Raw genomic sequence first — 22,902 nt, 5'->3', positions numbered from 1 at the left:
CATAGAAAAAAAAAAAAAAAAAATACATACAAATGGCCAAGACATACAAATGGCCAACAGGCATATGAAAAAGTATTCAGTGGAACCAGCAGATGGTGAAATAGTTATGTTGCTGGACTCCCACGTAGTTGACTGGAGTTGGAGTCCTGAACCCAGCTGCACAAAACTCATGTAGGTCATGCAGGTACCTGTGTGTGTGTGTGTGTGTGTGTGTGTGTGTATGCATGCCCACAGTCCCAAAAGGAGAAGGGATTGCAGTGTGGCCACCCCACCCCGTGGTGATTTCTTGCTTTCTATCTCTCTGTCTCTCTCTTTCTCTCTGGGACACCTGCTCTGTAGCAAAAAATCTCAGGAAAAGCAGATGTTCAGCTTCAGCAATCAGAAAAATGCAAATGAAAACCATTCTCACATCATTAGAATAACTATTATCAGAAAGACAAAAGATAACAAGTGTTGGAGAAAAGGAAGCCTTCTGTGTTGTTGATGGAAATGTAAATTGGTTTAGCAATTCTGGAAAACAGCATGGAGGGGGCCAGCCCCACAGCCCAGTGGTGAAGCACTGTGTGTTGGGAGTTGTGATTCCCAACTGCAGCTTGAGTAATGGCTCCAGCAGCTTGAACAGCACACTTGGCACATATGTATGCATGCCCCCAAATTCTGACAGGATGGAAACATTGAAGAAAGAGAATTACAATCTGACCTTGCCTCACTGGAAAGTGCTCTCGCTCGCTCTCTCTCTCTCTCTCTCTCACTCACTCACTCACATGTACCCTCTGGCAAGAGAAAAATAAAGTTAAAAAATTTTAAATAAAAGATAGATGTTTCTGAAAAATTTAAAAACAACTACCATATAATGTTTATGTTCTGAGGGAATAAAGTTAGTATCAGAAGAGAGATCTGTAGTCTCATGTTTATTTCAACACTATTCATAATAACTAAGGAAACTGTCTAAATATTTGCCTATCACTGGATGAATGGACAAAGAAAAAGTGGCATATATATTCAGTAGAATATTATTCAACCTTAAAAAAAAAAAAAGAAAGAAAGTCTTTGCCCAGCCACAGTTAGCAGAGGTATGGGTCACCACTATGTGATACTGGAGCCTTATAGGAAAGGCCTAGGCTCTGATGCCAAGTTGACCTGAACACACTGGGTGCATCTTTGCTTCCGGCCAACTATTAATAGAAGGCTTGTAGGGAATCACCATGTAGTGAGACCCTGTTATGGGTGCCCCCCCTTTCACTCTTTCACAGATGAAGGGAAAAAATAAATTTTTAAAAAGAAGGAAATCCTGCCATTTGCAACAATAAGGATAAACCTCTAGGACCTTTTGCTAAGAAAATAAACCAGATGCAGAAAAACAAATAGTATGTGATCTTGCTTATATATCAAATCTAAAAATTTTGAATTCATAGAAAAAAAAAAATAGAATGTGGTTTCCAGAAAATGAGAGGAAGGGTATTTGGGGAAATGTTCACAAAAGGGTAAAAAATTTCAATTATACAAGATAAAGAAGTTCTGAATGTCCAATATACATTGATGTGAATGTAGTTAGCCATATTGTGTACTTAAAATTTGCAGAGGGTAGATCTTAAATGTTCTCATACCCCCACCCCCCCCAGACACACACACACACACACACGCACAAACACACACACAAGTAACCGAGATGATGTACACACACAGGTAACTGAGATGATGGATATGCAGTGACTATTTCACAATGTATACAAATAACTAGATCAGATTTGCATTTTGTACAGCTCATTCTAATTCTAATCCCCATTAAGATTTGGTATTCCTCAAGGCTCTTTCCTATTTCTTCTTACTTTACATATTTTCCCTGAGTGATTTTTTTCTTATGGCTTCTTTTCTGTAGTAGTATCTCCAGCTCAGATCTCTTTACTAGGCTCTAACTCCATATTCCTAATTACCAACTGGATATTGCTTCTCTGGACATTCATAGGAATCTCAAACTTTGGTCTAAAATTGAATTTACCCTTTATTTTCCTTCCCAAACTTTCACCTGTTCTGTTGTCATAGATCTGAGGGAATGGCACTAGGTGCCATTATCTTTTAACTTGTCCAGAACCAAAAACCTGAGACCTGTCTTGCCTTTTGTCTTTTTTGGATTCCCCACAGCAACCTCAGCAGCACGTACTATCCTGATCATCATATATTGCTCTGAAATCTCTTCTTTCCTTCCATAGCAATGCCTTATCTACTACATCCTCTCTCTCTTTTTTATAGCACTCTGCATTTGCCTTCTTACCTTTGGGTCTTGTTTGCTGCCAGGACACTACACAAGCGCTAGAGTGAGCATTCTAAAAATAGAATTTGATCACGCTGTTCCTCTTAGAATCTCTTAGTCTTCTCTATGAACTCTTTCAAGTATAAATTCCTTAAAATGGAACCATGAAGCCCTGAAAGGTCTGGCTTTTGTCTGTATTTTCAGCTTCAGTCTCCTCCCGTCCCATCTTAAACACTCTCTGCTCATATTGAGCTTCATCAGTTTCCAGTACTACTCTCCATGTTGAAAAATAATGAGAAAGATTAGGAAGATGAAAATAAGTATTTTAAATTCCTTCTCTTACAAAAACTCTTTGTTGTACACATAGCTTTCATTTTTTATTTGTTCTTTACATGCTAAAACTGTGTTTAAAGACAAAGGAAAAAAAGACCATTTGAATTCTCACTAGCAGGTATTGATTATCATTAACTCCATAATTATAGCTAATATGATTTATTGGTCATTAATTTCATGTATGCCATAGATCTTAAATTTATGAAGTATATGAGTATACTTTATGCTACTTACAATGAAGTAAAATACTAGTTCACAGAGTTCAGAAAGAAGTGACATGTTGAGATGAGTCCAGATACAAACCTCTAAGGTAAGTAAGCATTTAGTGGTCTAATTATAGAAATGGAAAACTTGAAAGTTGAAATAAGGTCCTCCACAGGTAATCAATTTTTTTTGAGTCCTTTTTTCTTACCTGTTTTTTTTTAAACACAAGCTTGTAATTTCTAAAAGGCTTAATTACAGAACTATGATGTATTTAAATAGAATCTGGAAACAAATGAAAAGTATATTTACTCACAAAGCCATTAGAGTTTTTGCAATGGAATCTCTTTGTTTTGGTAGCCAGTAAGCCTGATAAAGATAGGAGAAAATTACAAAGTGTATCTGTGTGTATCAGATTTGAAGATACATGAGGTGCTCAGTTCCTGTCTGCAATGGATTTGTCAAGAATTATAGGCAGACTAGAAATTGCTTCTCAGAGTGATTATACCTTTTCTAATATCACCTACTGATTTTACAGTAAAAGTGTAGGCTACAAAAGTTGAAATGAGAACACAATTCATTTTACTTGACTTTGTTAAAAAATAGCATTATCAAACATTTTGTGATGTTTCTCTCATCATATATTGGACTGTCGCAAAGAAATAAACCTCTACTTGCTTTTGTGACAGTAGATAATAAATTGAGTGATATAATTCACTTGAGAAGTTGAAAAATGCATTGAAAATAATGGGCCATAACATTGTAGGGTTAACATTTATTCATAGATGATGCAATTAAATAAAACAGGCATTAACTTCAAGGTCAGTCAGTAAAGTAATAAAATTGAATATTTTAATTGAATTGTAATTGCTTCCCATTGATACATGCAAGTAAAGTAAAATAGATGTCAGCTCTGCAAATTATGGTTCTTCCTCCTAATTAATTTCTTAATTCTGCATGGAGTTATCCAGTGCCTAGGTCTTGTTGTGGGTTTATTCATCCACCCAGCTTCCATCAAGGAATGTCTGTAAGACATGATTAAATGATTAGGTGTCAGGATTTACAGTAAATTTCTGCACTTTGGAAAAAATCTTGTTGTAACTTAAAGTAGCATATTCACGTATTGATACTTAAATAAAACATTTTCCTGAGTCCTATGGATTCATCTTCTTTGTTAATAGTGATATTCTTGAAATTGGTATTATATCAGCTTTAATAAAAGTCTTCAGCTCAATGATTATAAAGATTTTTTTAATCAGATAAATAGATACATGTGGACTCTCATTGCATAGTTTACTGGTCCCAGAGGTAAAATGAACTATTACAGTTTTAGTGAATCACAGTTTGTGTCCAGTTATGACCCAGACTTCTCTAAAGACACTTAAATTGAATGAATCTAAAAAAAGAAAAAGAAATATATTTTTCAAGGACTAGGATAAAGTGAAGGTTTTAGATAAAGTCAGATTGCATGAGCTGTTGTGACTTTTTCAAAGGCTTTTTACAGTCCCTTAAAGGGTCTTAATGTGATGCAGTTTTATATTAAAAAAAAAAGGAATGATGACATTACAAAGATTAAGAGATTTTCAGATCATACTGAAATTGTACTGGGTCTAGATACTAGAGTTTATTTAAAAAAAGAGAAGATTGTGCCTTTTGAACTGGCTGCATTTACCAGTTAAATTGTTACTGCTTTTAAAAACTGAAAATAGAATGACTGTATAAAGTGGACTTAAAATTACTCAAGTGTTATTATATATTCATATACTTTAAAATGATTCTATATAATAGAATTACTTAAGCACAGATATATTGGAATGTTAGCACCATTCTTTAGTTGTGCTTAGGGACATAAGTGGGTTCTTCTTGTTGGTAAAGCACAAAGTAAACCGAGAAGCTGTTTATGTTTTTGTTTTTGTTTTTGTTTTTGTTTGAGAGGTTTTTGGTATAGGGCACTTGCGCTCACCAGAAAGACAGAGAGAGACAGAGAGATAGAAAGCAAGAAATCACCCCCTGGGGGGATGGCCTCGCCACAATCCCTTCTCCTCCATTCTCTTCTCAGGATCTTGGGCACACACGCACATACGCCCAGTGTGAGTTTAAGCCACCAGGTCCGAGACTCGAACTCCGGTCAGCTACAGGGGAGTCCAGTGACATAGCCATTAAACTAACTGCTGGTCCTGAGAAGCTGTTTATGTTTTCTAAGCTTTATGTTAAACTTTGACTCAACCACTCAATTCATTATTTAAAAATGTTTCACTCTGAACCATTTAAAACTAAAATTAAAAATTAAGTCTAATGATAAATATATTTTATTGTTGCTAATCTGGTGCTGATTTTCCATTCTCAATTAGGAAGAACCTTGAATATCAGAATTCTTTGTGCATATCTTCTCATTAGAAAATAACAAAACCAAAGTACATGAAATAAAAGACTAAAATCTTAGAGCTTCTTATAGATAAGTGAATAATTTTTCTTTTTTTAATATTGATTATTTTTTTTCATTCATTCACTGAATATCATCACAGCATACAAGATGCAGTTTCCCATCTAGAATACACTGTATAGTGGCTTAGTCATACATGATATCATCACTAATATTAATTTTCCATTTCTTTTTTCATATATTTATATATTTCCCCAACCCCATTTCTCACCCTGTGCAATATCCCACCCTCCTCACATTCTATCTCTGGTATCTGCAGTTGCTTTCCATTCCTTTTTAGTTTTTTCCATACTTTATTGGTTAACAAAATATCTTAATTGATCTAACTACTTTCAATAGTAAGTTCAGCTGATAGATAAATATGTTAACAAATGTTTGACTATAGGTATGAAGCTGTGAGTAGAATGAATATACTATCAAGTAGCACCTAGCTGAGGCTATATAGCTTACTATGGTCATTAAATAGGTATTTTTAATATGTTTTTTTAATTTTAAGAAAGATAGTTTTGGCTTTAATAATCAAAATCAAAAAATGTCACAGGAACTTTTCTTAAGACTTAAAGCCAAGAGGCAAATTAGGATTCTGTTCAAAAAGTAGTTACCTAGATCTGTTAACAATTCAGATTGTGTCTTGAAGAAGATCTTCTTGGATTGATTCTATTTGGGGTCCTTTGTATTTCTTGGGTCTGGATCTTTGAATGCCTCTCTAGGTTAGGGAAGTTTCCTTCCAGGATTTCATGGAAAAGATTATCAATGCCCTTATTAGTCTCTTCACATTCTGGGATACCAATTACCCAGATGTTTGGATATGTAATGTTATCTAGTATTTCTTATATATTATTCTCATTTTTTGAACAATTTTCTCAGTCTTTGTGGTGTATTTTTCTAGGCCAGTGATTCTGTTTTCTATATCTGAGATTCGATCTTCTGTACGATCTAGTCTGCTTTTAATACTTTCAAGGGAGGCTTTGATTTCCTGTATTACAACCTTCATCTCTAACAGTTCAGTTTGATTCTTTTTTATGGTGTGTATTTCCTCTTTCAGATTCAGATCTTACAACAACTTCCTCACCTCCTGGAACTCATCTGCTGTATTCTTCTGCCTCTTTTGGAGTTCATTGTCTCTCTTCTTTTGCATCTCTGTTAACTTTGTCACTACGAATATTCTAAATTCTTTATCAGACCTTTCCATGATTTCCATTGAACTGTCTGTGGATGAAGAGGAGTTATTCTTTTCCCTTGGTTGGGGGGGGGGATATATCTTGGTTCCTCATATTTCTTGTGCCCCTGCAGTGATTTCTAGTCATCTGATGTGTTATACACTTCCTCCTAATTTTTGGAAGTTCAATCTGAGCATGCAGGGGCATGCAGGAGGAGGTGATCTGTAGTCTCTTTGCCATTCCATTTTTATCCCTTTGTGCAGCAGATTCAGTGAGGAATATGTTGACCGTAATAGTATTTGGCTATTTGACTATGGCTCCCTTAGATTCATCTAGATACTCAGTCAATGGAGATTGAGCAGCAAAGTGATGAGGTAAGAGAAAAAGAGAAAGAAAACAGAAAAATGAACAAAAACCCAAAGAAACAGAGAAAAAGAATTTAAAAAAAGAAAAAACAACCAAGAATTTTTTTTAAAAAAAAGCAAAAATTAAAAACCACACGGCATGCAAGCACAAAAGCACACCACACGAAATCACTAGTTCTCAGCAGCAATGGAGGAGTCTTCTGGAAGCCTAACCCTTGCCTTTCATAGAGCGGAGAGGGAAAGGGGATTATTAGCAAGATAAAAGAGGATCTGAAAGTCAAGAGAATACTTTACCTTAAAAAATTTTAAAAAGGAAATATTACCAAAAAAAAAAAAATGAGAAGACAGAGACGGAGAGAGACAGAGGATAGGGGATGCCCTACCATTCAAGAGTGGGAGCTGGAGGCTGAATTATCAGTAAACAGTCTTCATTTCTCTTATTCCCTGAAATCACTAGCTTAGCCGCAATGGCAATAAATGAATAATTTTTCATATTAAAAGGATCTGATTTTCCAGATTCTGGCTTTAAAATAATTAATTTTTTAATAATTTTCTTATTCCACTTTAGAGAAATAAAAGAAAATACTATAAAGACTGTACATAAAATGCTAAGGTGTTTCTAAATGAAGAAAAATATATGGAAATGTAAGAAAATTAAATATTTATTTTTCCATTGTAATTATGAAAATAATTATAAAATTTTCATTTGCATATAGTTTAATATTTATGGAATCATCAGTGTTCTGAGCATTAAAGAATTTCTGGAGGAAGGTTCTATATTTAACTCTACTCTGGGTAAGATGAGTAATCTTTCTACTACACCTTTGACTAATGTCATCCCACATATAGTACTGTCAGTTGATTTAAAAGAGATCTCAGAGATTAGTGTGGGCTTCAGGCCATTGCCTTCTGAAGGACAGTAGCTTAAATTGCTAGGAGTCTCTGGATTTTATCCAAGAAAATATTCTATAAAAATAGTCTGAAATGCACATCATATGGGCAGTGATCATGAGGTCCCCAATGACTTGTCACTTACTAATGAACAGAAAAATTGAAACAAGAACCTGCTGTATTTGGATGGAGTAACAAGTAAGGGATTAGAAGAAAAGATCTAAATAGTCCTCATAATCAAATACAGCGGGACATGTTAGCATAACACAACTGTGATTCTATGCAGTGTTGATTTAAAGTAAAAAGATTTACTCAGAAGAGCACAAAGGCTACTAAATTGAATATGGACAAGCAGTATCATTACTAAAACATAGACTTATTTTGGAAAAGAATTATAGTCTATTTAAATAGTATCATGGGGACCACCAGTTAGCGTAATGGCTATGTCGCTGGACTCCCACATAGTCTACCACGGTTCGAGTCCCGGACTCAGTGTTTTAAAACTCACGCCAGGCGCGTGTGCGTGCATGTCCAAGATCCCAAGAGGAGAATGGAGGAGAAGAGATTGTGGCGTGGCCATCCCCCCCGGGGAGGTGATTTCTCACTTTCTATCTCTCTGTCTTTCTCTGTCTCTCTGGCGGATGCACACGCCCTATAACAAACAAACAAACAAACAAATAAATAAATAAATACAATCATAATATAAGAACTTTAAAATCATTGTTCCTGTCAAAAAGGACTACCTAAATCACCTCACATAATCTCTAAGAAATGTACAGTGTTTAGAATTGTTTATTTCTCAGGTCCTGATAATCCATTGGGTTTTATGTTCATTGAAATTATCTTTGGTGCATGTGAAATGTTACTATTGGTCTGCCCTGTGTGAAATGTCCAAGGGATCAGATCCATGAATCATAGCAGCACTCACCACCCTCACTGAACTTGGGGCTTTACCAAACCTGTGAAGACTCACACATGTAGATTATTTCAGTAATGCTGAGAAAACAATAAATGTAGCTCTTTTATTTCAACTATTTTCTAATTTTACAATTATCTCTTACTGTAATGAAATGATGTATAGTGTGTTTGGGGAAAATATTTCAAATTCATTCTTAATGTTTTAAACATTGATTTATTTCAATAGTTTTAGCTTCATAGAATTTTTTGTTCCTTAATCAAAAATTAAGTCAAAAATATTTCTGTGAATACAGAAAAGTCATTAAATAATTAACTGATTTTTCCCAAAGCATACTTGTATAATGATAACGGATCTATATGGAAAAATTGTGCCCAGTGTGGCTTATGTTTACATATTTTACTGACTGTCTTATGTAATGATAAGCCAAACTACTTTATTCACCATGGAATACAGCCAACTTTGAAATTAAATATTATAGGAGCTCCTATACTTTAACAATACCAAACTGGGACTTGATAATTGTACAGTGACTTGAAAGACATCAAGAGAAATGGGAAGACCAGCAATTTGACCTTCTGGTGCATATCTGTGTGAAACTATAATGTTCGTAAATTTTCTTTCATGCCATTTGCTCAAGCATGTATTTACTCCTAGATCCTGAGGATAGAATGCGAAGCGTATTCTCAGCTTCAGTCATAAGATACTATTTAAATTATTTTAATTATGCATAGGTGAATGCCCAATTGCAGAGTAATGTATTGGTTGTCAGAAAAGTCATGGCACATTTTTACATGGAAAAATACATCATGACCAGGACCAACAGTTAGCGTAATGGCTATATCGCTGGACTCCCATGTAGTCAACCGCGGTTCGCATCCCGGACCCAGTGGCTTAAAACTCATGCCAGGTGCTTGTGCGTGCGTGCCCAAGGTCCCGGGGATAGAGTGGAGGAGAAGGGATTGCAGCGTGGCCCTCCCCTCTGGGGGGGGGGGTGATTTCTCTCTGTCTCTCTGTCTCTCTCTGTCTGTCTGGCGAGCGCACGTGCCCTATAGCAAAAACCTCTCAAAAAAAAAAAAAAATCATGACCTTTCTGACAACCAGATATATGTTGTGTGATTAGTACTAGAATCAAGGAAAGTTAAAAATGACAACCAGCCAAGCTGGCCTTGTACATTCATGCTTTGACTTTTCCAAATTCCCATCCCAAAGCCATAGCAATAATAGATAAATATAAATAGGACAAATATGAAGACATAGGTATGCTTGAAAACACTGCATACATCTTTTTGAACTAGAAATTTAGATTTGTACAAAATAACAAGCAAGACTGAAGCTGTAGGCTAATAATAAGTGTCAGGAAGCAGGCAAAAGTAATTAGGAAATCATATCTTGTAAGGACACAGAATGAAAGTGCCTCACATGAGGAAGAGATATAGTTGTTTGTGTGTGTGTATAAAACATTCTTTAAAAAAAAATCAATTAGAAAAGCTAATCACCCACCCAGAAAGAAACAGTTACAAGATGATGTAGAAAATAACCAAGTAGAAATTTTAGAAATGAAACATGGTCATTTAAAAAAATAAATAACAACCCTCACTGAACAGAATTAACTCTAAATAGCCAAGTCTAAGAGAGAATAAGTAAAGCAACAATTAAAAAAGTAAGAGAGAGAGAGAAAGAGAGAGGGAATAATCACCTAGAAAACAACATAAAGAGATAGAGAAAGAAAATTGAAAGAACAATTAAAATTGTTAGATGGTGGTTAGACAGGGAAATTGTAATAGATATGTAACAGGTGTTGCAAGGAAAAGAGGAAAATTGAGAAAAACATAAAAATAACTGAACATTTTCTAAATTTAAGGGAAGCCATGAGTTTGGGGGTTAAAAGTGCACATTTGATTCTGTGCAGTACAAATGAAAATAAACATATTCCTAGACTTATTGTATTAAACTTGTAAAATGTCATATAGAGATATTAAAATTATACAATCTAGCATAGAGGAAAACAAAGATTCCTTATGTGGAATCTAACCACTGTTAGACTGATAGCATACTTTTAATTGGCAACAAAAAAATGGCAGAAGAAGTAATATGTCACAACTAAACTATTCTGAGATGCCAAAACTGAAATAGAGACATTATCAGGCACATGAAAACAAGAGTATACAAGTCACAGATCTTCAGTTATAGAATAAAGACCAAATTTTATTGGACTGTTGGTTGATGCATTTTTTAAAAGAAAAGCATAGAAAAAGTATGTCATGACTTTTCCAACAATTCAATAGTTAGGAATAGAGTGAGGACTGAGGCAGCAGTAATGTGCTGCTCAAGAGAAGCCAAATCCCACTTGGCAATCATGGTTCGAATCCCCAGCTTAATTAGCCTAAAATATGCAGGAAGGAGATCCTGTGATGACCAAATCTGTGAAGGTTGCTTCTCTGTGTGTGTGTCTCTCTCATACACACACATGTAGTCTATCTTTTTTTTTTTAATTTATTTATTTATTTTTTTATTTTTATTATCATCATAATCTTCTTCATATTACATTGGATTACATATAACTTTACAGTGTATTACATTCTTTCTTCAAAAGGGAATGCCATGCACGTCAGTCAGTACAGAGACATTAATCTCCCCACTTCAACATTCCATATCTTTTCTGTTTTCCCCAATCATTATCTTTATTATTCTAATTATTTTTATAAAACAGTCAATTGCTATTTCTCGTTTTGCTTGTAAAAATACTTTGCCCATCATGAAACACTTCTCAGACCAATCCAGTTGAGAATTCTATACATGTCATCAACAGTTAATAAGCCCTATCTGTTTCTCACTAACGTCCTGTCTCTCTATTGTTCACTTGCTATCTTTCTCTATCCTCTTCTCTTCACTTACCCCATTCCACACTGTCCTATTCTCATTAAGTACCTTCACTGTGTTTATGTCCTCCGAATTTTTGCTCTCTATTATAGAGTGCGGATAGTCGGTATATATTGAGTGGATACATACAATATCTTTCTTTCATAGCCTGGCTTACTTCACTCAGCAATAGATCCTCCGTATCTGACCATTTTCTATCAAATTCCAGGGTCTTGTTATTTTTTATGGCTGAGTAGTATTCCATAGAGTATATATACCACACTTTTCCAATCCATTCATCAGTTTGTGGACATTTAGGTTGGTTCCATGTCTTGGCAATTGTGAATAATGCTGCAATAAACATGGATGTGCAAGCACTTTTCTGACTGAGCGTTCTCCTGTCTTTTGGGTAAATACCCAGAAGTGGGATTGCTGGATCAAATGGTAGTTCTATTTGTAGATCTTTGAGGAACCTCCATATTTTACTCATATGCTTTTTGGCTGTTCATATGTCTTCCTTAGAGAGAAAGGGGGAAATAAAAGAAAAAAGACTGAATCAAAGAGAAATGAATGGGAAACAGTGATGGGTATAAACATTGTAAAACTTATAGATGAGTTTAATTTTCCTTGCTAAAAATGCTAGAACAAAAATGTAACAACACATTGCCAACCCTGTAACTATGGGTAAGCATTGTGCACTGGGGTTGTATTCTACATGGCAATGACTGTTTGAGTTGTGGCCAAGTGAATTAAAAAGTGCATGTATGGGGAACCAGCAGTTAGTGTAATGGCTATGTCGCTGAACTCCCACATAGTCGACCACGGTTTGCATCCCGGACCCGGTGGCTTAAAACTCACACCGGGCGCATGTGCGTCCGTGCGAAAGATCCCGAGAGGAGAATGGAGGAGAAGGGATTGCGGCATGACCATCCCCCCGGGGGGTGATTTCTTGCTTTCTGTCTCTATGTCTCTGTCTGTCTGGTGAGTACACGTGCCCTATAGCGAAAACCTCTCCAAAAAAACAAACAAACAAACAGTGCATGTATGCCCAAAATCCTGATGAGAAGTAGAAATGGAAGGAAAAGGATTCAGGCGCGACTATGCACCAACAGAGTGCTTTCTCTTTCTTTCATTGGCAAGCATATGTTCCCTCTGGCAATTAAAAAAACATAGCATAGTAACTGAAATGATGGCATTTACTAAGTGGCTAATTAAAACATACTAACTTCTCATGGACAAAAGGATGTTAAAGATACTTAATACACATAGTCTTTAAAATATTGTATTGAATGAATTTAAAAGTTACAGATGATTGCCAAAAGAGTAGATATTCAGTGTATAGCATTGTAGTCAGCTGTACGAAAGAGACTAAAATAACTTTTAATGCAATATGAGGCAGATAAAAGAAAAGATAAAATGAATGTATAAAGCTTAATGGATCAGGAAATTTACACTAAGATGACAGAAACCAGTCCAGACAGATAATGTGACTATGAAATTAATAATTCAATTTTTAGAGTTGCATTGATAGGATTTGATGAAACCAGAAATCCAGTTATATAATATGCAGTTTATAACAGACATCCAAAATAAAAACACAAAAAATGTGAGACTAAATGATGGAAATGCACACTAGAAAGATACTAATAAAGAAGAGCTGATGTTGCAATGTTAATGGAACACAAAATGCAAGACACCAATCAGTTGTGGGAGCCAAATGTGGTGCTATGGTAACACAACTGGACCCACATGGAAATGTCCCATGTTCACCTCCAAAGTCCTCCAGGTACACATGTGCCTGTCAGGGTTGCCTCCCTCTCTTTCCCCACTCTTTCTCTCTTGCGCAAGGAAGAAACAAATTTTAAATAAATCAGTTATGGAAATGAAAATGTTACTGCTTTCTTATAAAAGGAATAATTCCATCAATATCTCTGTGGTGCACACTGCTCAAACACTCTTGTCTACAGGTTGGGACCACATTGAATGCTCAGGTTTGATTCCTGGTCCAATCTAAAGGCCAGGTGTGGTGGCACAAACCTGTCATTCCCCACAAATCTGGAGGCTAAGAAGGATATTGCATCATGGTGAGACTATTGTTAAAAAAAAAAAAATCTCATTGATAAGTTTTCAGAAATTTAAATTTTTGTGCATCTGGCAGTAAAGCAAAACTGTTTGATTATAATAAAATTATTAAAGCCAAAATCATAATTGGAGTTCTTTTAATCTTTTTAGTAGAAACTGATGGTTCATAGAGAAGACAGGTTTAAAGTCACAGAAGATTTGAACAGCAAATTTAACAAGCGTGATCATGATTTTGTGTGTTTTGGTAAAGAATCTCACTTTCAACAGTGAGCACACATTTAAGCACAAATGGAACATCTGTAAAATTTGAATGCTCTACATTTGAAGGAACTTCAAGTATTTTTTTAAGACGTGATATTTTAGAGCAGTTTTATGTTCATGGAAAATTGAGAAGAATCTACAGACATTTCCTGTGTATTCCCTGGCCACCCACGTGCATTGCCTTCCCCAATGCCAACATCCCCCAACAGAGTGATACTTTCATTGCAATTGATGAACCTATATTTACACATCATAGTCATTCAAAGTTCATAGTTTACTGTAAGGCCCATAACAGTGATATCTCATTGTTTTGATTTGCATTCCTCTGATGACAAATGTTGATGAAATACTCTTGTTTTTACCATCTGTGTATCTTTTTTGGTGAAATGTCTGTTAAAGAATTTGGCCCATTTTTTAGTAAGTTTTTTTGTTGTATTGTTGAGTTTTTTTGTTTGTTTGTTTTAATTTGCTATAAGTTGTCTATGCTCGCCAGAGAGAGAGAGAGAGAGAGACAGAGAAAAAGAACATGAGAAAGCACACCCTGGAGGGTGTTGGCCACACATAGTCCCTTCTCCTCCCTCTCCTCCTAGGATTTTGGGTATACATGCACACATATCTGGCATGTTTTTCAAGTCTCTGGGTCTGAGATTTGCACTGTGCATATGGCCATGTGGGATCCAGCCACCTTATCCACCATGTCACCTGGCTTGCCCCCTTACTGTTAAGTTTTAAGAAGAATTTTTATATTCTGGATAATAGTCGTTTTTCATATGTATTTTATAAATATTTTCTTCCAGACTGTGGTTTTTTACCTCACTCTCTTAACATCATCTTTCACAAAAACAGAAAATTTTCATTTTAATGAAGTCTAGCTTATCAATTATATCTCTCATGAATTATGCTGCTGGTGTTATATCTAAAACGTCATTATCAAATCCAAAATCATTTAGGTTGTCTGCTATATTATTTTATGGGAGATTTATAATTTTCATTGTATACTTGTGTCTATAATCCACTTTGCAATTTTTAGTTTTTTATGCATGGAGTGGATATTTGTTAAGGGATGCTGGGGACTAGATGCCGGGCTTAAAGTTCAGCGGAGGACACAGAGCTATTATCAGGTATTTATGATCCAGAATGTTCAGTACTAAATCACTTTTTTCTATTTTATGATTTCTTATTTACATTTAATTACTGAACACCTTCATGGGGGGTAGAATATGGATTTTCAAAGCTTGTGTGCAGTGCACAATAATCAAATCAAGGATAGTACCATATTCATTGTTTTCAACAAGGAACACCACATTATGATGTGTACCATTAATTTTTGCACTACTATTTATTAATAGTTTTGCTCTACTGCTTTCTTTCCTTTCTCCCTTTCTTTTTTTTTTCTTTTTTTAGATACATATAAGCTTGATAACATATGTTCTTTTCAGTCAATTGTAGTATGCTGTTCAACCCATTTGCCTCATCTGCCTGCATTTGTTTGTCTGTTAGACACTTTTGTCCTAAACTCTTCCTAAAGTTTGAGTTAATATTCATGAGGAGTATACGATTTGTGTCTAGTTCCATTTTGTTGCATGTGAGTATCCAGGTGTTCTAGCATCATTTATCAAAAAAAAAAAGTCTTTGCTTTATTATATTGCCATTGCTCCTTTGTCAAAAATCAGTTGAACATATATGTGAATTTATTTCTGGGTTCTCTATTAATCATTCTCCATTGATCTATTTGTCTATTTTCTTTTATTGGTTTATTTATTTATTTTTGGTATTGCCATAGGGCATATGTACTTGTCAGAGAGGAGAAAGACAGTGAGAGGGAAAGTAAGAAATCATCCCCTAAAGGGGATGGCGGCGCCACAATCCCTTCTCTTTCATTCTCCATGGATTTTAGGCATGCATGCACACACACCCAGCATGAGTTTCAAGCTGCCAGGTCCAGGACTCAAATAGCTTTTGGCCATGCCGGAATCTAGTGCCTTAACCATCATGGCACCCACTGGCCCCCTATTTTCTTGCTAATACTACACTGTCTTAATTATAATATTATACTAAGTATAGTATAGTATGATAGTAATTCTTATATTTGGATAGTGTCAGTCCCTTAACATTGATATTCTCTTTGATATTGTTGACTATCCTGGGTCTTTTGTCTCTTTATATAAACTTCAGAATCAATTTAGTTTCTCAGTATTCACAAAATCACTTGCTGATATTTTGATTAGGATTACAATGACTCTGTAGATCAAAATGTGAAGAACCAACATCTTAATAATATTGTCTTCCTCTCTGTGAACATGGACTATTCCGTTTATTTACTTCTTTAATTTCACTCACCAGAGTTTTGCAGTTTTCCTCATATCAATCTTAAGCATATTTATACCTTAATGTTTCACTTTGGGGATACTAGTGTAAATGGCATTGGCTTTTTTTAAAATAATTTATCTAATACTTTTTATCATTGTTATTTTTTTACCTTGCTACAGGGTATGCACACGAGAGAGAGAGAAAGAGAAAGCAGCCACCATGTCCAGGACTTGAGCCATGGTCAGCCATGTGGGACTCCAACACCTTAACCACCACGTCACCTGCTGGCCCCATCACTGTTTTTAATTTCAGATTCTACTTGTTTATTGCTGGTATATAGGAAGGAAATTAAGTTTTGAATAATAACTTTGTATTCTGTACTAATGCTATAATCACTTATTATAGCAGTCCCAATTGGGTTGAGACAGAAAGCGAGAAATCACCCCCCACCCCCAGGGTAGATGGCCATGCCACAATCCTTTCTCCTCCATTCTCCTCTCAGGATCTTGGGCACACACGCACATGAGCCCAGCGAGAGTTATAAGCTGCTGGTCCAGGATTAAAATCGCTGTTGACTATGAGGGAGTCCAGCGACATAACCATTGCGTCATCTGCTGGTCCCCATTTGTTAATTCTTTCAGAGATGATGATTTCATTTATAAACAAAAATATTTGGATTCCTTCCTTCCTGATCTAAATATTTTATTTCTTTCTGTTGTTTTCTTGCATTAGTTAGGAATTCCATTGTGATGTTGAAAATGGAGAATAACAGAAAACATCCTTGCCTTGTTCTTATCTTAGTGGGCAAGCGTCTAATTTCTCACTCTTAAGTATGACGCTACCTTTAGGTTTTTATAGTTATTCTTTATCACTTTGAAGAGGTTGATCTCTACTCTTAGTTTATGCAGAGTTTTTTTTTATTATAAGTATGAGATTTTGTGAAATGCTTTTACTGCATCATTGATAATGATCATATGATATATCTATTTTAATCTGTTGATGTCTTAGGTTAACAATCAGTTTTCCAGTGTTCACCCAGCCTTGCAACCTGGGCTATATCCCATTTGGTCACGATGTATAACTCATCCTGTACATTTTTTTATTCTATTTGCTAGTATTTTGCTAAGGATTTTTTACATCTGCATTTATGTGAGATAGTAATCTGTAGTTTTCTTTTAATGCCTTTTATCTTGTTATTAGAGTAATGCTACACTCACAGAATGAGTTTAGGAAGCATTCTCAATGCCTTTACCCTCTGACAGGTTATAGAGAGTTAGTGTAATTTCTTCCTTAAATGTATAAATAAGCTAACAAATGAAAATATTTAAGTATAGGGCCAGGAGGCAGTGTAGTGGTTAAGGTGCTGGACTTACATTTGTTCAACCATGGTTTGAGTCCTGGATCTGGTGGCTTGAAAATCATGCCAGGCACATGTGCATGCATGTCCAAAATCTTGGGAGAATGGAGAAGTGTTTGTGGCATGACCATCCGCTCCAAGGGTATTTTCTTACTTTTCTTCTCATTGTCTCTCTCCCATGACAGCATGCACCATAGGGGAAAAAATATAAGTTTGCATAATTAGTAAGCTAATGGTTATAGTAAATAAAAATAACTTATTTAAAGAAAGCTAAGCCAATACATATATCCCATATATCTGAAATGACTTTATTCATTTTATAAACTTTTTGTAGTATATGACTTTTATGGGGGGAGGGGAGCAAGTTACTCTTACTCTATGGAAAGCATTCTTATTGCCCACAGTTGTCCACCTGTGCCCCATCCCCTGAACTCTACTATTGTATTAGATGGATATCTTTATTAGATGTTATGTACATGCTATTGGCACAATAATGATTTTTCAGATTGTTTATTTTTTTGCTGAGAAAACACATTTTTGTGCAAGTGATTATTGAAATGAAATGTCAGTTAATTTAGTTATACAATTATTTGTGCCCATATGCTATCAAGCAAATTAAGTCCATAGGCATAAAAGTCAACTGCTCTTCTGTTTCTACTTTTACTCTCTAAGAATAAGAATAGAAAATAAAAGAAATTTAGCAACATAAGAATGAGTCAGAAAATCCATGCTGTTGCCCATGAGTAAAACAAATCATAATTATTAAAATACCAAAGATTTTAATTTCATGTCTTTGAAATCATACTTTTTTCTATCCTCATTGCAATTCTTCAAAAATAAGAAAGGACTTGAAGCAGTGTATTTGGTAGTTGACATAGTACAATAGAAATAAATTGAAATTTATTTTCAGGAACAAAAAGAAACCAAGGAGAATAAGAAAATAAAAGAAAAATACATTTTACTTTAGGATCAGAGTAATTTAAAATATGTACACACACTGGTTTCCTAGGTGACAAGGAGCCAAAAGGGAATGTGTCTTTAGAGTTCCAATCTGATAGTTATCTAAAAATATATTTAATCTTTCTTGACAGGTTTAGATCCAGATAAGCATCTTGGAAAAACCCTAGATCAAATGGAACCTTATCTTTTAGAGGTAAGAATTTATACTGGTTCTCAAAATATAGGCATCTAAAGGAGAAAAAAAAAAGTACTGCCATGATATAATGATTATAAAGTAATTTTATTTTAGAAAAAATTAGATTCATTTCCAATATATTCTTATGAAAATACATTTAAAATTATAAAACTTGTTATTGGCTTCTTATTTCAAATATAAGAGTAAGTTATTGGAAATTGCCTTGTTGGAAATTTTCTCTTTACTTAAATGGACCTTGTATGCTATTTAAAAACACTGTATTTCAAGTATCTAATAGCCTCTATGGTCAGATGCCTTGCCATTAGGAACCAAAATAGAAACTTACTTTAGAGTTTATGTAATATGACTTCTTTTCCTTTACCAACAAGAAAACTTAACTTTCAAAACAGTAAAGGAATTATCCCAAAGGTTCAAGTTACTTTGTTTAAGCTTTCATCATTCTCAAATCCAAAATATGTCCTAAACATTAAAGAAAAATTCAGTTATTTTTATTTACTCTTTTCTGTTAACTCTACTATATTTTATTAAAGTTTTGGAACCAGTGTTAGGTTTGGTATTGTAATGTTTTATCAACTACAATAGTGTAATTACTACATTATATGGATTTTTTTTTTCTTCATCATGATGGAAAAAGGAAAATCACCCTACTTCTATGAAAGAATTGAGTCCTCTAATGCATCAATGTTTTCCTGTCCCATGCTCTTAATTCATTGACCTTGTCTCTATGTATTGTTAATAATATTGGCAAAAGAGCTACCTCTAAAATATGAAGTTATGGTTCAGGTTTTAAGCCTCAAGAGAGTCTTTGTAGAAAGGCAAGTAAGGTTTTAGGGAGTCATAAAATGTTGGTTTTGAGTTAACCTGAGTATTATCAGAGGATATTTAAACACAAGAATGTAGAAATTTTGTTTAGCTTCATGGAGTCCTTCAATGTGGTTTAGTGATCTTAACGGTTTCCTAGAAATATTTTTTACTATTCTCCAAAATGGCTATTTCATTCCTTATTCACTTTTCTCAAAATTCAAATTCCTTTACCTCTTCCTTCTGTTTTTCTTCTTCACAGAAAGAAAATAGAAGCCGTCATACTGGAAATCCCTCTGCCTCTTAGCCCTACTCCTACTACTTTGTGTCTACTCCTGTTTTTGCTTTCTGTAACTAGGAGGAGTGTCATTCCTTTCATACAGGACTACGCCCCTACCTGACCTTGGATTTCATTCATATTTTTCAGAGAACTTATATTCAATCCATCCCTTCCAAGGTCTTCATCCTCTCTCAGTTGTCACCTTCACTTCCACATTGAAACATACTACATACTCTCGCATCATAAAGATTCCCTCTGTTGAGTGCTTTCTCTGGCTAGTCATCTCTCTCTCCTTTGCTTCAAAACCAAAAAAAATTGAAAGGAAAAAAAAAGAAGTGTTATTTTTGTTGACAGAACTACATGTCTCAGGATACCTTATGTGCCTAGAGTCTGGCTTCTATGTCCACCTCTAACAGGATGCAGCTACTGGAAGATTACCCACAGTATTCATTTTAACAAGCCCAGTAGACAATTCTTAGTCCTTAGTTGCCAGTTAAAAATACTCCTTCTTGAAATATTTTTATTTGCATTGATGATGCCACATTTTCTAGTTTTGTCACCCTTTGTTCTGGACACTGCTAGAATCTTTTGCCTTTTTCTGGTCTAGGCTCCATTTTCCCTCTACAAACTTTTTCCAGGGCATCTTAATCATTCACACGACTTTAATCTATTAAAGTCTATTCTGATGACTCTCACATCTTTCTAACCTAGATTTCTCTGCTGAATTTCAGTGCCCAAAGGCACTGCAAGTTAAATTTCTACACTATTGTGGTCTTTATGGCCTTCACTTTTTGTCATGCCCTTTGTCTTCACTTTAATTCAGGTGCCTGTCACTTCAAGCCCAGAGTATTACGGACACTTTCAAATTTGCCTCTACCTTCTATTTTATTTCCCAAAGAATTCATTTTACTTTCTGCCTCAAAATAATTATTCTAATATATTCTACTATAATCGTGTCACTCACTTAAAACTTTAAATGAGTCTCCATTGCCTACAGGCTAAAATCTAAAATTTTTTAGACTACTTTTTCCCTCATCTCCTATATCTAACTCATGAGTGTGATATTGCATGCTTCTTCTCCAGAATACATTGTAAATCCAAGCACTTCTTACCATCCCTACTGTTACCATCTGACCATAACCACCTCTCTTCTGAAATACTATATCAACCCCTAATTGGTCTGTTTACTTTCACCATTGACCTGCTGTACTCTGTTTTCCATACAGTTGCCAAAATAAATTTTTTAAAGTGTGAATTATATTAGATTACTACTTTGTTTAAAATTTAAATGGGTTCTTACTGCACTTAGAATGATATCCAAACTCTTCTGAGATCACAACATATGAGAATCCCTATATGATCAGCATCTTAGTAATCTTTTCAGGCTCATTTTCTACCCACTCTTCCTCATTCACTGATCCACACATGCCTCTTTATTACTTAAATACACTTTTTCTCCTTTGCCTGAATGTTTTTTATTTACTAAGATTGTCACAGGATAATCTTATAATTTAAGTGACAGTTGAAATGTAACTTCCTCAGAGAAGCTATCCCTGACTTTGCTAGCTAAAGCAGATTTTCTAAATTATCTTGTTTACCTGTTTACATATATATTGTCTGCCCCTCTGTCCATTAGAATGTAAATTCCAGTGATCTTGCCAAAATTTTAACACACTAGTTTTTTTTATTCAATTGTTTGTTTATTGGTCCATTTATTTATCCATTCATCATATCTTTAAGTTATATAACATTTATTCAGGGTCTGCTATGTGTCAGATGCTATAGGGAGCACTAAGTGTATACAGTGTGCTAAACAAACAAGATCCTTGTTCCTGAGGAGTATACAATCTGCTAGAGTTGTTTTCAGACCTCGGAGTGCAGTTATTAAACCTTGTTAAAAACACATATACTCTTTTTTTCACCTCAAGAAATTTCAGTTCAGAAAGACCGAAATCTAACCTTTGAACAAGCACTAGAGAATTCTGAGATGTTATTGATTACATATACCATCTTCTCGTTTCTCAATACCACCCATGCATTTCAGGTACTATAGCCTGAAAGTAGTCTGATCCTGCTCTTACTATTTTTCTCTGGTATAAGATAATGTGATTCACACCTTCACATCATCTCCCAAATATATTGCTTATATTTTCTGTGTGTAATCAAAAACTACCAATCATATCAGGAGACATGTTGAAATAGCTAGAAACTAAGAGAAAAAACAGATAGCAGAAGTAGTCCCAGAAGATACTCATATAATTGAATTATCAGATTTAGACTTTAAAATGACTGGCTAACATGTATATTCAATAAATTGAGTGATAAGATGAACTATTTTAGGGGGAGAATTGGAATCGATGTAAAAAACTCAAATAGAATTCTAAAACTTAAAAATACAGTAGCTGAAACTAAGAACATAATACATACATAGGTTTACTATAAATAAGATATAGACAATACTTGTCCTGGAAGATAGGGTGATATAAAACATCCAGACTGAAGCACAGAAAACAGGGTGGAAACAGAGAAAAGAATATAAGAGATGTAAAAGAGAGATGTTTATCATGCATGTAATTAGAGTTGCTGAAGTGGAGGAGAGACAGTGTAGAAGAGAAGTAGAGTTTTGAGAGATTTTACCATAGGACCTAGCCATGATTATCTTTGCAGATTTTGACAAGTAACTTCTCAGGATGATAAAAATAGCCTTAAATAGAAGGTAAGAATGTTAATGAATAATTGAATATAGTTCAAATACAAATTCTTTTTTTCCTAATAGCTATAAAAAACTGTTAAAAGCAATCTGAATGTATTTTTTTCCCTTTTTCTCTGGCTTCTGCATAGTCTGTGTATACCTGAGCTCTCTATAAGGTGAGTGCTCAGTAAATATTTATACTTGGAGGAATTTGTTTCTCCCCTTATTCACAACAATTATCTGTTACAATCCGTCTGTTTTAATTCAGACTCCCTAGGGTTTTCCTTTCATTTTTGCATGTCACAAAAGAGCCTTAAACAACTGCCTGATGTAGCCTTAGCAGTGATTCTAATAAACAAGAAGCTTCAAAAAGTTAATCAAAAAATGAAATTGAAGTATAAGTTTATTTTTGTGCAAATATATTGAGAATCCATAATATTTTTATAATATGATTTTCCACGAACTTTTTGAAGACATCTCATAAAAGATGGAGTGAGCTTTGTATATATTCTGCATTGGGAGGGTGTGATTTGTTTAACTT

The 22,902-nt window shown here is 34.7% G+C and overlaps 1 protein-coding gene across 1 annotated transcript in view; it reads left to right on the top strand.

The window, feature by feature from the left end:
* The window catches only part of DPH6 (diphthamine biosynthesis 6), a 207,003-nt gene that overhangs the window by 149,676 nt on the left and 34,425 nt on the right, over positions 1 to 22,902 (top strand). The window contains exon 6 of the mRNA XM_006141700.3: positions 18,524 to 18,585. Within this exon, the coding sequence (XP_006141762.1) occupies positions 18,524 to 18,585 (62 nt within the window). The remainder of the gene's footprint in view (positions 1 to 18,523; positions 18,586 to 22,902) is intronic.

This window comes from Tupaia chinensis, unplaced genomic scaffold, assembly GCF_000334495.1.
Source record: "Tupaia chinensis unplaced genomic scaffold, TupChi_1.0 Scaffold000062_1, whole genome shotgun sequence".
Taxonomy (NCBI): Eukaryota; Metazoa; Chordata; class Mammalia; order Scandentia; family Tupaiidae; genus Tupaia; species Tupaia belangeri.
This window is presented reverse-complemented; position numbering and strand designations above follow the sequence as displayed.